The sequence below is a fragment of the Python bivittatus genome, unplaced genomic scaffold, assembly GCF_059951505.1.
Source record: "Python bivittatus isolate LINGU-HERP-01145 unplaced genomic scaffold, Pbiv_v1 ctg000020_np1212, whole genome shotgun sequence".
Taxonomy (NCBI): Eukaryota; Metazoa; Chordata; class Lepidosauria; order Squamata; family Pythonidae; genus Python; species Python bivittatus.
The window spans coordinates 42934384-42947733 of record NW_028277030.1 but is presented as its reverse complement, the minus strand read 5'-3'; the positions used below and the strand labels follow the sequence as shown (position 1 = coordinate 42947733).

Genomic DNA, 13350 nt, shown 5'->3' with positions numbered 1-13350 from the left:
ATAGAAAAAATGAAACTAATTCTTCTTCACATTAAACCCTATCTGTAATATGCCACATTCAACTAAAAGATCTTGATCTGCTGAAATTGATTGAAAGGAAATCTGATAAGTAAAAAGTAGGAGAACTTTTCCCACACAAACTATAGTTAATCTATGGAATTCACTAAAAATGGGATGTTATAATGGCTCTTAGATTATTTTTAAGTGGGATTAGACAGCTTCATGGAAAATGAATCTATAAATGAATATGTATGTTATCTATATGCAATTTCCACTTCAAAGGCAGGTTCTGCAGCAACAACAGGAGAGGATTATTCATTTAGATTCTATAGGAGGACAACTGAAGGCAGGAATCAATATCTGAATGTGCAAGGTACAATGTACCCAGCAGCCCAGTCTTGAGCTGGTTTACACATTCAACTATACCATATTTTTAAAAGTAGTTTCAAATATGTGAAAGTTGAGAGTTCACTTCAGTGACTGCAATAGGCAGGAAAACTGTACAGGATGGGTCTGAGTTTACTGTTTTTGCCAGCTTTTCATATCAGCTGCCATTCTGTACACCCACTCCCTGTCCCAAAGAACTCAGTGCTCTGTAAGACAGCACACTGTCATTCCCAAAAGAGCTTCTGGGGAACAAGCTCCCATTAGAGCAATTAAATATCATTATGTAGCATCATTCATGTGCGTGTGTGTGTGCATGCACGTGTGTGCTCATGCATCTGTGTATGCACATGTGCGTAAAAGAGAGGTCAGTGGCTGGCAAATGGCTACTATGAAGAGTTCTTATAGCAGGAGTGAGTTTGAACATTTTTTTTTTTTTATCCTTTGGCATAGCATCGGGTTGGTCCTATTTTATAATTACATGCCCAGATGTTTTCTGAGGAATAGATTATCATGGAGAATATCTATATGGTTGCTAGGAGTCAAAAATGACTTGATAGCACATAATCAATCAATCAATCAATCAATCAATCAGATGTTTTAATGCTGTGTTGTAAGCATGCACATAAGTTCAGTTAAAGTGCAAGATCCTGCAACAGCAAACATTTTCCAAAGAATGCAAATATTAATATTTTAACAAGTCTGGAAACAGATAAAATGTGTTTTCTATGACCATAATTCTATACTTACTGAAAGCTGCCCAGGTAGGACCTGTGGGGCATCTTTTAAAGCTCCAGGACTAGTAGGGGAAATAACAGAAATTGAAGGCCGTTCCATTTTTTGAGATTCAAATGAGCTAGAACCTGGAAAGAAGATGAAGAAGACAGAATAATAATAGAAACCTGAAAGATAATCATCTTGAAAGTGAATGAGGTATGGATAACAAGAGCATATTAGCCAAAATAACAGCAATAATAAAGACAGAAATAAAATAAGTTCTTTCCTTTTTTGCCCTATCTGCACAAAAAATAAAAAATAAAAAATAAAAAAGGTAGAAATAAAAAAGAAGGAAAGAGAAGGACAAGAAAAAGGGAATAAAAGCACTTAGAAATACTTAGAAATGCCAAAAATATGCTACATTAAGTTTTGAATACCTGTAAAAACAATGTTAAGTACATGGATAGCTTTTGAAACTTATCAGTCAAGGAAAAATCAAACGTAACTGCTCTAGTGTGATGTTTTGCACTTACTGTAGTCCACACATAATGAGGAGATATATTTGTTACAAGAGGAGGAAAGCCATGATACTGTATAGTAGATTTTAAAAGACTACGGTAGAGAAATACTTGCATTTCTTCTTCAAAAGATAGGGAGTGATAAGGAGTTTCTTTAAAAATAAAGTAAGCCTCATAAAAAGAAAGAGTATTTGTTGCTGGAATTATTTCTCACTTGTAATATGACCAGTAATTGTGCCACTAGAGTTGTATGGTGAGGGAAGAATAGCTTGTTTTTTTTATAACTGTGGTTCTTTGGCAGTCATCACTACATTCACATATCTGGGTGATGTGCCTGCATAGAACTGTTTCTAGAACCTTCCAGAGCTGAGGCAGATTTTTAGGTAGGAAGTGATCTACCCAGTGAGCATCCTTATTTTTCCCATCAGTTCTCCATGAGGCTGCTGTAGCAGCCAAGACAGTAGGTACCTGTAGTAAAGAACATGATGGGTTATGTGAATGCACCGTTAATTGCTCAAGAAAACCACAATTACAGGTAAGTAACTGGATCGTCTTCATTATCTCTGTGCATCACATATACAGATGAATATCATACTTACCAACTGGAAATGGAAAAATACTCTATCAGCCTCAAAAATTGGGACAATTCAACTAAAGAACATCTGTTCAGGCTTGAATATTGAGGTGATAGTACCCAATAAATTTGATGGTTTGGAGCAAGTTGCAGCTTTACAGATTTGTGAAGTAGTAGGCAGTGGAGGAAGCTAGACCTCTCTCTGAGTGTTAATGAACCCTTTAAGACAGATCTTCGCCATCTTGCTAGCAAGATATTGTTCCTCCATAATCCCCTTTGCAAACATTGTGAGAACACGGGCCACTCTTTCCTAAGGCTGAATAAGAAACAGTTAAAAGAACTCATAAAAGGTTTTTACAAGGTCCAGGCAAAATGCAAGGAGCATGAAGGCATCCAGTTAGTGGATGGTGCATTTATAGGCAAGGAAGGAAAAGTAAAAATGGTCAGGAGAGAGGTAGATTGGTTTAAGTAAGAGTCCTAAACAACTTCAGATAAAAATGCCATTATCAGATTGCAACTTGACCCTACCCTTTATGAAAAATCCAGTGTGTGTCTATGGTCAACCCATAGGGTGAAGAGCTCTCTAGTTTGGTGAAGTGAAATCACTGCTACCAAAAGTCAACACTGATGGTAAGACGCTGAGGTCCACTGTTGCTATGAATTCAAATGTGATGTCAATGAGAACAGTAAGGACCATTGACAAGAAACAAACTTGAAATAATATCTCAATTTTAAGGCACTGGAACATCAAATAGATGGTTTGTGTGCCACCTTTAATGTATTTACAGGGAAGGGAAGGGAAAAAGGGAAGATCTGTAAGGCAGGAATCATACTGTCAGGTGCAGCATCTGAGATCTAGTTGGCAAAATGTTCTCTTGGTTTCAGATCAGAAAGTCCTGCCTTGAGGGGAGGCATTAGAGGCAGTAATGAGACAGGCAGATGAGAGTTGTAAAAGAAGGTGGTTGTGGCTGCCATGGGGTGCTGGTATGAAGCAGATAAGACACCATAAACTATTTTCTATCCTAATGACTAGTTATTTCAGGGACAACACATGAGAAAAATTGGTTGAAAAGTGAGCAAAAGCATGCTGCAAGGATTGATAATCAGTTCCAGCTCCCTCCCTGAAATGGAGGTAAATGTATTAAGCATTGATCAGAATGGGAAAGAGGGCAATCTTAGGTTTCTTTCATCAACAAAAGGGATGGCAAGTTATTCCTGGGTGCACTATCTGTTAGTGGCACCAACTGCTGTTTCTGCTCAGAGCACTGCCTGCCTCAAGAACTGCAATGAAAAGATATGACAATAGATCCATTGTCTTAAGCATTTCATGGATGGACAAAGCAATATAGAGGATCAGTCCCACTCCCTTTGTTTACCTGAAAAATTATTCCAATATTGTTAGACACACTGTTAATTAGATGATCCTGAAGAATGCATTCAAAGGCCTCTGAGACCTTCTAAGACAGACAGACAGACAGACAGACAGAGTTCCAGAATTTATAGTGGAAAGCTCATGGATGGCAGCTACACGCACGGTCCCCAACCTGCCAGTAAGGCAACCACTGTCACAGTGTGAACTAGAATTGGGGAAAGGCAAAAACAACCCTAGCTGAGATAGTAGGAGGTTTTCCAGCAGCACAGAAAGTATTGTACCTGCTATGGAATATGGAATTGAATGTATGTTAGAAAATCTCCCCAGGAATCAGTGTTATAAGGCCACACTCTCAATCCGAGAAGAGCTACCACAATAATTATAGAAGCCATCAAGTGTAATAGCTGGTAAACAGTCAATTCTAAAGCCATGTCTATACTCTGCCTTTGTTTAATATGGTAAATAGGTGCTATAATCTGTCCACTGGAAGAAATCTATGATCAGAGATGCCCCAGAATCAACAACATTTAAACTTCAAAACATTATTTATGTTTGAAATAATAAGAACCTTTGTCCTTATAAGTAAGGAAGGAAGCTTCCCTCATGATGTATACTGTATATTGTTATTGTGATGAAATCTCAGCTTGCTGCAGAAGCCCCTGAGGAGAAATTTTTCCTCATCAAGAATCCTGATAATGTCAGTATTGTGGAGCTAGAAAGGAAATGGAAGGGCTAAATAGAAACCACACTGAGGAGCATGAATGCTGGATGGAATGGTTCATGCCTAAAGATTCCAGTGAGGTTAGCCACCATTACATTACATACATGTGTAATGTACAGAGAACACGAAGAAGAGGATATGGTAATCAAAGAATAATAATAATATTAAACAATAAAATTCAGAAACTGCTGTGGAATAGTTCAGTGTTTGATAGGGATTCATAATATTTGTAACAATGAACCAGTTGTGGAGAAAAACTCTACGTGATATTTTCTTATGCAGAAAAATCACCTTCATCAAAGCTCCATTTTTATATAAAACCATCACAGCACAGAAGATATAATTGTTTAGTTTGGACAATTACCCCATACTTCACCAGTCATTGTTTATTTTGCTTCCTTAGCTATACAATCAGGAATTAATATTAAAGTTGATAATTCACTCTTTACTCCTCTAAACGTTATGCATTGGCTTTCCTACAAAGAATCTAGCTTATATTCAGCCAGAATTCACTGTGTTATGCCTACAATGGCAGAACTTGGACTTAACCTCAGATGACAAAATGGAAAAATAAGCCATATGATGTCTTCTTTTCTGGGTTTGAAAACCAACATTAAACCAGAACTCTGTAGTTCACAAAACTTTGGTTTAATACAAGGTGGGATTTTTGCATGGAAGTCATCATACAATGAGAGATGGGAGAAAAAATCCCATTTCTCATAATGATTACAGCTTAAGCCTGGGGAAAAATAGACCAAACTGAATAATTAAGTGAATTTGTATGATCAAGCAGTATATTTTGGCAGCTCTTGAAGTTCAAAAGGTAGGCATGCCACAATCTTGTGATATGACTGCAGCTGACGAGCTGGTATCTCTATGGTGGGTCAGACATTGTGAATGGTCTCCCTGGTAGTATCAGCTACTGCTACTTATTGTCCCATGTATTTTAGTGTGAGTCTTGCAGCCTATCCTTTGGCATGAATAAAGTATATACAGCGTCACTATCAAAAATAGCCGTGGGGGGAGGGAAAACTGAATAATACTGAATGACATCTTATGAATCAACATCGTTTCAATCTCAGCAGCTGGAACAAAGTCAATACTCACTCGACTCTAGTGGAGGATGAGAAGTCTCAGGAATCCTTGGAATGTCACTGAAATATACATGCATACAGAACATTTTGAAATGCCTGAAGTGCCAGCTGTTCCACAGAGCAATCCTATAAACTAATTTTCAATCCATATACATGATTATTTACTCAATGCTGTTTAATAAAACTGAGGGTTTAGTTTCAAAAAAACATCTAAAAAATCCCAGACTTAAAGTTTTTGACATATCTTTGCTAGACAGTTATTTTTATTGCAATGATTTGCTCAATTTCTTAAGAGAGGTGGGAACTCATATCTCTTGGCAATGATGATATAAACAGCAACTTCAATGTGAACACCATTGTATTTATGTGGTCAGTCTACAATATTTCACCATCACACAACAGGAAAAAATAAAGAGGAGAGGAGAAAGGCGAGACTACATAATACTAATTTGGGGAAGGAACAGGACTGAACTCATTAGAAATTTTTATACACACACCTGAAGGAGTTTGCTGAATTAAACCTACAGAAAAATCTTATAATAATAAAGAGAGAGAAGAAAGAAACTTGGAAATGGTTAAGCAAACAAACATAATCCCCCTTTTTAAATGCATCATGTTACAATATACATGGAAACTTAAAACACACCTAACTTCATTTATGTCATACTGCTCTTTAGTCCAGAAAGACTTCTGAAGTATACACTGCAGGACTTTTTACCTTTAATTCCAAATGACTTTACCCACCCTGAAACTAGGATTTGCCAGGCTTTAAACTTCATGGCATTTTTTACCACTGTCCATTAACATGTATGACATCATCTGGGCTGTGTAGAACCCGAGAAACTTTTGTTACACAGGAATTCAGAAAGATCATAGATATGATCCTGCCTTTAATGTAATTTAAATGCCATTCTTATGGACTTTGAAAGACTGCTGGCCTTTTAAAACATTACATTAAGAACAATAGAACAAATACTAAAAGAGCAATAAGTAAAATAGTCCTCCCTCCCAGCAACCAGTGATGACAACAATCTAAGAATTAAAAGCCCTAAATGACAGAGGAGTGGGTGCGGAATTCCAAAGGAGTGGAGCCATCATGGAAAAGCCTATTCTCCTGACTGCCCTCCACAGACTTCAAAGGGGAGGGGGGAATCCTCAACATCCTAACTGGTTGGGTAGTTTTTTAGGAGATAACCCTGAATGTATTCAGGGAGCAAGATATTAAGGGCCGCACAGATAATAATAACCAGCTGGTTACTATCTGTAGCCAATGTAGTATAGGCAACACTGATGGTATATGCTTATGGTGGCCCTCACCCATCAACAAGAGGGCTGCTAGGTTTTGCTGCAGCTTCCTGATAGTCTTCAAAGGCAGCCCTAGGCATAGTACATTGTAGTAGTCTACCCTAGAGGGGGTGAGGGCATATTATATGTGTATGCCTGCATTTATGATGGGGGAGGGGCTAAAAAAGAAATTGCAAAGCAAACTTTACCCAATAGGCCTTGAAACAATAATTTCAACTTGAGGTTCTGATTTGGATTCTAAAATAATGTTGTAAACTTCTTCATTTGTAGCTCCAGGAAGTGGTTTACCATTCCATTCTAGAACTTCATCACCTGGAATTTAAAAACAAAGGATACTTTCTTTTGTATGATTTCACACCCAGAGATATATGCATGGACAAATATAAATTGTTAGCTTATTTTCTAGGCTAGATCTGTGGATGTAAATTCAGAGATAATAAAACTTTGCAACAGAAAATTACTCTTCTTGAACATACTTCTGATATCAAAACACTAAGCTGTCACCAGAATTGAACTGGCCAGGCAGAAATATGTCAAGAAGCCCAATTCACTTCAAGTGGGCTATCACCCAATTCTGCTAGCACACATGCCAGCATGCAATGGGGCCAGTATTGCTAGCTGGAACACAGCATGTGCCATTAAAGAGGAAGAACGCTGCTACCATCCCTCCTCTCTCAGTGCTAGTACCAGCCCTTCTTAATCAGTATAATCTACAGTATATATTCTAGCCAGCCAAGACTAGTCAGGCAGCATGAGAAAAATTAAAATCCATTCAAGAGCTCAGCTGAAAATTGAAACTTTTCAAGTGGTTTTAATATTCAATGTTCTCAGGAAGTCTCAGATTTTTTTCTATGTCAGGCTGTGAGCAGCTTAGCCACTTTGACATTAGCGTGCAATGCAGCATACTTCCATTGTAACACGGTTTGTTGATTTATTATTATCTGAAGGTAAAACCTGATGGTTTCCTTCCTTTGGTCCAACAAATGTTTTACAGAGCTCCTGGACTTGCAATGCTTCCCATTATTCATTTTAACAAATCTCCGGTGTAGAGAAGGTCATTTCCTTCTCTCTGCCAAGTTTTTTTTCTATTTCAAAAATAATAGTAAAATCTGACACTTCCACAGTTTTGGTTTACAGAAAGGCACCCTTGGTCATTAGCAGATGTATACAGCCAATGTTACAAAGAGTCTCAGGCATGTCTCTTCATCTGAAGTTCATGGAAATTAGTCTAGAATTAAGGTTTGGTTTTTGTTCACATAAACTGATACTATTATCAATATCTGAATTATACAGAAATCTTTTAAGTTCTTTATACCTTTCTATCAAATATAAGTAAAATCTATATACTGTTAGAGACATAGTAACTTTATACATGATAAAAATAGTTTTAGCATATGTGAAACTTATCTTTGTGTACAGAGTGCTTCTAAAGTCCATCTATGCACTAATAAAGACATTTTAACCAATATAATTGTGTTCAGCTGGAATAGATAACCGTTACATTGCCCCCATTGCATTAGATTGAAATATTTACAGAGGGAACAATACACTGAAACTGCAAATATAGTACATAACAGCAGCACTATACAAATGTTGAGAATATTAAGACAAAATCATTCCCATAACTGAGATACCTGCTCTTAGATGTCCCACCACATCAGCCAAGCTACCTTTCTTTACTTTGGTAATGAAGGCACCAAGTCGTCCTAAATCGGTCATTTTTCCTCCTACAACCTGAAAATAGATATGCCACCTTTCAGAATACCAAACTATATTTTAACTAAAATAATGGGAATCTATATTCAGTTCAATGCCTTTTACCTATATATACCACAAAACCTTGCATCTTTCAAAGGAAAATAATTGCTTGTCCCAAATTGATACTTTATGTGATTTTTAAGAGATCCATATTCATGTGACTATGCAACTTGCAAAGACGTCAGCTTGAGAACCCTAAAGGTATATATGCTTGTAGAAGTGGAAGTTATCTATTTACTTCAATTTATCACCCATGAACATTTCTATCACTAAGCTTGTTTTTTGCAAATATTGCATTACCAAACTAGGTAATGTTTCTGTTGGTTTTTAACCTTTTGTTTGCTCCCCAGAGCTGCAGCTGGTAAGATGGGTGGCTATCAAATCAAGTAAACAAACAAATAGCATCATCAGTGTTTTGACTCACAGTAGTGGAGTTTGCTGGCTTTTTATGTATGGCAGCTTGTCTGACTGATCTTAATCAAGGTTGTTGTATGTGTGCCTGTTTCTGATTGCCCTATCTGGGTTGGTTGGCTGCACTGTTTCATCTTAGAGTATTTCTGCCTATTGTTTTGGTTCTCACTGATATACAGTACTGTGCAAAAGTTTTAGACAGGTGTGAAAAAATGCTGTAAAGTAAGAGTGCTTTCAAATATATATATTGTAATTGTTTATCAATTTACAAAATGCAAAGTGAGCAAACAGAAGAGAAATCCAAATCAAATCAATATTTGGTGTGACCACCCTTTGCCTTCAAAACAGCATCAATTCTTCTAGGTACACTTGCACACAGTTTTTGAAGAAACTCGGCAGGTAGGTTGTCCCAAACATCTTGGAGAACTAACCACAGTAGGCTGCCTCAAATCCTTCTGTCTCTTCATGTAATCCCAGGCAGACTCGATGATGTTGAGATCAGGGCTTTGTGGGGGCCAAACCATCACTTCCAGGACTCCTTGTTCTTCTTGACACTGAAGATAGTTCTTAATGACATTGGCTATATGTTTGGGGTCATTGTCCTGCTGCAGAATAAATTTGGGGCCAATCACATGCCTCCCTGATGGTATGGCATGATGGATAAGTATCTGCCTGTATTTCTCAGCATTGAGGACACCATTGATCCTGACCAAATCTCCAACTCCATTTGTAGAAATGCAGCTCCAAACTTGCAAGGAACCTCCATCATGCTTCTCTCTTGCCTGCAGGCACTCATTATTGTACCAGCCCTTCAGCGAACAAGCTACCTCCTGCTACAGCCAAATATTTCAGATTTTGACTCATCAGTCCAGAGCACCTGCTGCCATTTTTCTGCACCCCAGTTCCTATGTTTTCGTGCATAGTTGAGTCGCTTAGCCTTGTTTCCATGTCGGAAGGATGGCTTTTTGGTGGCAATTCTTCCATGAAGACCACTTCTGGCTAGACTTCTCCAGACAGTAGATGGGTGTACCTGGGTCCCACTGGTTTCTGCAAGTTCTGTGCTGATGGCACTGCTGGACATATTCCAATGTCAAAGGGAAGTAAGCATGATGTGTCTTTCATCTGCTGCATTAAGTTTCCTTGGCCAACCACTACATCTTCAGTCCTCAGCGTTGCCCATTTCTTTGTGCTTCTTCAAAAGAGCTTGAACAGCACATCTTGAAACCCCAGTCTGCTTTGAAATTTTGGCCTGGGAGAGACCTTGCTGAAGCAGTATGACTACCTTGTGTCTTGTTGCTGTGCTCAGTCTTGCCATGGTGTATGACCTGTGACATGAAACTGTCTTCCACAACCTCACCTTAGTAGCAGAGTTTGGCTGTGCCTCACCCAGTTTTAAACCTCCTACACAGCTGTTTCGGTTTCAGTTAATGACTGTGTTTCAACCTACATATGAAATTGATGATCATTAGCACCTGCTTGGTATAATTGGTTAATCATACACCTGACTCTAATCCCACAAGATCCCTGATTTTGTGCAAGTGTACAAAGTGTGCAAGTGTAAGAATTGATGCTGTTTTGAAGGCAAAGGGTAGTCCCACCAAATATTGATTTGATTTGGGTTTCTCTTCTATTTGCTCACTTTGCATTTTGTATATTGATAAACATAAACAATTACAATATATATTTTTGAAAGCATTCTTACTTTACAGCATTTTTTCACACTTGCCAAAAACTTTTGCATAGTACTGTACATGTTGATTGCTTGGTGTGTGATAGGGAGGGAGAATATGCCCGGGGCCTTTGCTGTCTTTTTAAAGTAGTTTGCATACTAGGTTTGTCTCTATGTGTCTGCTAATGGCTGATGTATCAGAACACCAAGCTACTGTGAATTCTCTTGAATTCATGGATTTGGCTTGATCTAAAATACTTACAGTTTTCCAGTTGAATTTATGGTTCAATTTGTCTATGTGTTGTGAAATTAAAGAATTTACATCATGTCTTCTGACTGCTTCCTGGTTTCATGTGTGGAATCAAAACGCAGGACACAAAGGCAAAATAATCAAGGCTTCACTGCAGTGTTTATTAGGCAGTACGTACTGGAGGGGGACCCCACCAAAGGTTAGTGGGAGACACTCCCCTGTAGGCAAAATGGATACCCTGATATTTATACAGTTCTACAAGAAAGGGGAAGGGAAAAGAGCACACACGTATACATATTCATATGATGATGCAGGCATACAGTACCTAAATGAGCAATACTTCTCAAGTTACTTTCTGTCCCTGTTCTTGACTGCTATCTACAAGGATGGAACAACTGCTATCTATAAGGAAAGCAATAGTGTCAGAAGGGAAGAAACAAATTGTTCAAGGTGCCAACTGCCAGGAAGAAGACATCCTCTCTTGCTATGTGGGTGTTTGTGATAAGGGGTTTACAATCAGCCTAGTTCATGTCAGCTTCAAGGGTGCTGCACATTCCTTTATGATTCAATTTTATTAAGGTGATCCCATTCATGTAAGGCCTCTAAAAACTTGCTTCTTTCACCCGAAGAGTCACCCAAAGATATATTTTCCTCATTTTCCTCACGTCTATGCATTCTGTTAATCTTCTGACAGTGACTTTCACAGTCTTTACATTGTATGTTCTAAATAATTCCTGTTCTCTCTTCTGTGGTTGTTAGATCTGGGGGGTTCCTTAAGAAACTTTGTAGAGATTGCTCCTGTGGTGTTTGTATATCCTCTGATTTGTTTGTGTATCTATCCATCAAACCCAAAGTATGTGGTGAGGCAATGGTCCATGATTCTAGCTTTTTTCCCTTTTTGTATGCTTGGCCAGGTTTGATGCTTTATATAGTAAGGCTTCAATGGATTATTCTGACAGTTTCGAATCTATGGAGGTAAGAATGTTGTGATATCAAATTAGATCATGATTTCATCTTCCTTAATTGTTAAGTCTTTAATTTTCTCAAGGCACTGAAATTGCATGTTCATTCCCATCTACGAGGTATCAAGCTATTTGGTGAGTTTTTTGGTTAAATTGTATGTTGGGGTCCCTGGTAGCAACACAATTGAGTGGAGTTGTTTGTTTGCAAGAAAAAAACCAAGCTCAGCGAACATTACTATCTCAATATTTCAACATTGAGCACTAAAATATTTTCCACTATTGAGTTCTATCACCTTTCAAAGCTGATGTTTAAGGAACACAAATAGCAATGGAAAGTTTGACATAATTTTCCTAAACCTTGGAACCTGTAGTATGGTTGACTCCAAAAGTAAAATACACCTATACTGATGTATTCTTTTTTAGGATGAGAGTCATGGTACATGACAATGTTAACTGCCATTCATACTTCCTGTCATTCTTTGTAGGCAGAAAGGATATCGTATAGCTAATGACTGCTACAGTAATCTAGCCCTTTCTACCAGGTCTTCTTAGAGGCAGAGTTCAAACAACTTGGCTGAGGATCTAGAAAGACAGCAAAGAGAAATCACTGGCTCCTGACTCAGCCTATGAACAATCAGAAGAACACAGCATTCAATGTGATTGGCTATTAAAAGTGGCAAGATGTACCCTTACTAACTTAATTTTCCTTTTACATGACAAGGAATTTGGAACGTACATATATACTTCTAAAAACTAGGAATTCATGGAGGAAAAGAAATTTCACGAGTGGTTACTGACCTAACCACTGGCTATCTAGGAATTATAAATCAATTTGTACCTATCCTAAATACTCTGAAGAGGCAGAATGCTAAAAAGATCATTATCTGGATCAGCTTCCATTTACTATTTAGGGTATGTTCAACCAAAATGCTAACCAATTGTTAATTAAAGCACGGTTCACTGAATTAACCCAATTGCATGGATTTCAACAACACACTGCACAATAACTTAACTGCACTGTTTGGGTCACACAATACATGGAGCCACAAATTGGCAAAGTACAGTTTAGCCATGCATGTTGTGTGAATTCAGCCTTAAAAATTAAGAAGTGTGGAGTAGTTTAACTTCCGTTTCTTCTTTTCCATCTCAAGGTCCTATTTGAATTATAGACTACTTTAAAATCCTGCTAAGGAAACTTCATAATTTTGGCCAGTGGTCAGTCTTAATACAAAGGATTAATGGAAATAAGTTTATGGTATAGTCTCCAAGGCACTTACTTTGAGTCCCAGTAATGCACCTGACTCTTTTGGCATAGTTGTTCTCTTGTTGAGAATAACACGACCAATTAGCCGATCTCCCTCTTTAGATGGCTGCCAAGTTACAGGATGCTGTTACACATATATAAATAAAGGAAAGCAAATGAATTGAAAAACTGTTTTTGTGGTAAAGACTTTAGGTCTCTACTTTTATAATGATCACTTACTTTTATTATTTATACTCATTATTTAAATTGCTTGTTATCTCCAGAATTAAAAGAAATATTTATCTTGCATTATGTTTAATACAGAAAAATGTAACACATATTTAACAACCTGCAATCTAATAAGTATATTTC

At 37.7% G+C, this 13350-nt stretch overlaps 1 protein-coding gene across 2 annotated transcripts in view; it reads right to left on the bottom strand.

The window, feature by feature from the left end:
* Positions 1–13350, bottom strand: part of RIMS1 (regulating synaptic membrane exocytosis 1) — a 256269-nt gene that overhangs the window by 104844 nt on the left and 138075 nt on the right. For both annotated transcript variants that reach the window (XM_088137738.1, XM_088137735.1), the window contains exons 6-10: positions 13013–13123; positions 8320–8419; positions 6874–6997; positions 5394–5440; positions 1135–1247 (exon numbers count right to left, since the gene is read on the bottom strand). In XM_088137738.1, the coding sequence (XP_087993864.1) occupies positions 1135–1247; positions 5394–5440; positions 6874–6997; positions 8320–8419; positions 13013–13123 (495 nt within the window). The remainder of the gene's footprint in view (positions 1–1134; positions 1248–5393; positions 5441–6873; positions 6998–8319; positions 8420–13012; positions 13124–13350) is intronic.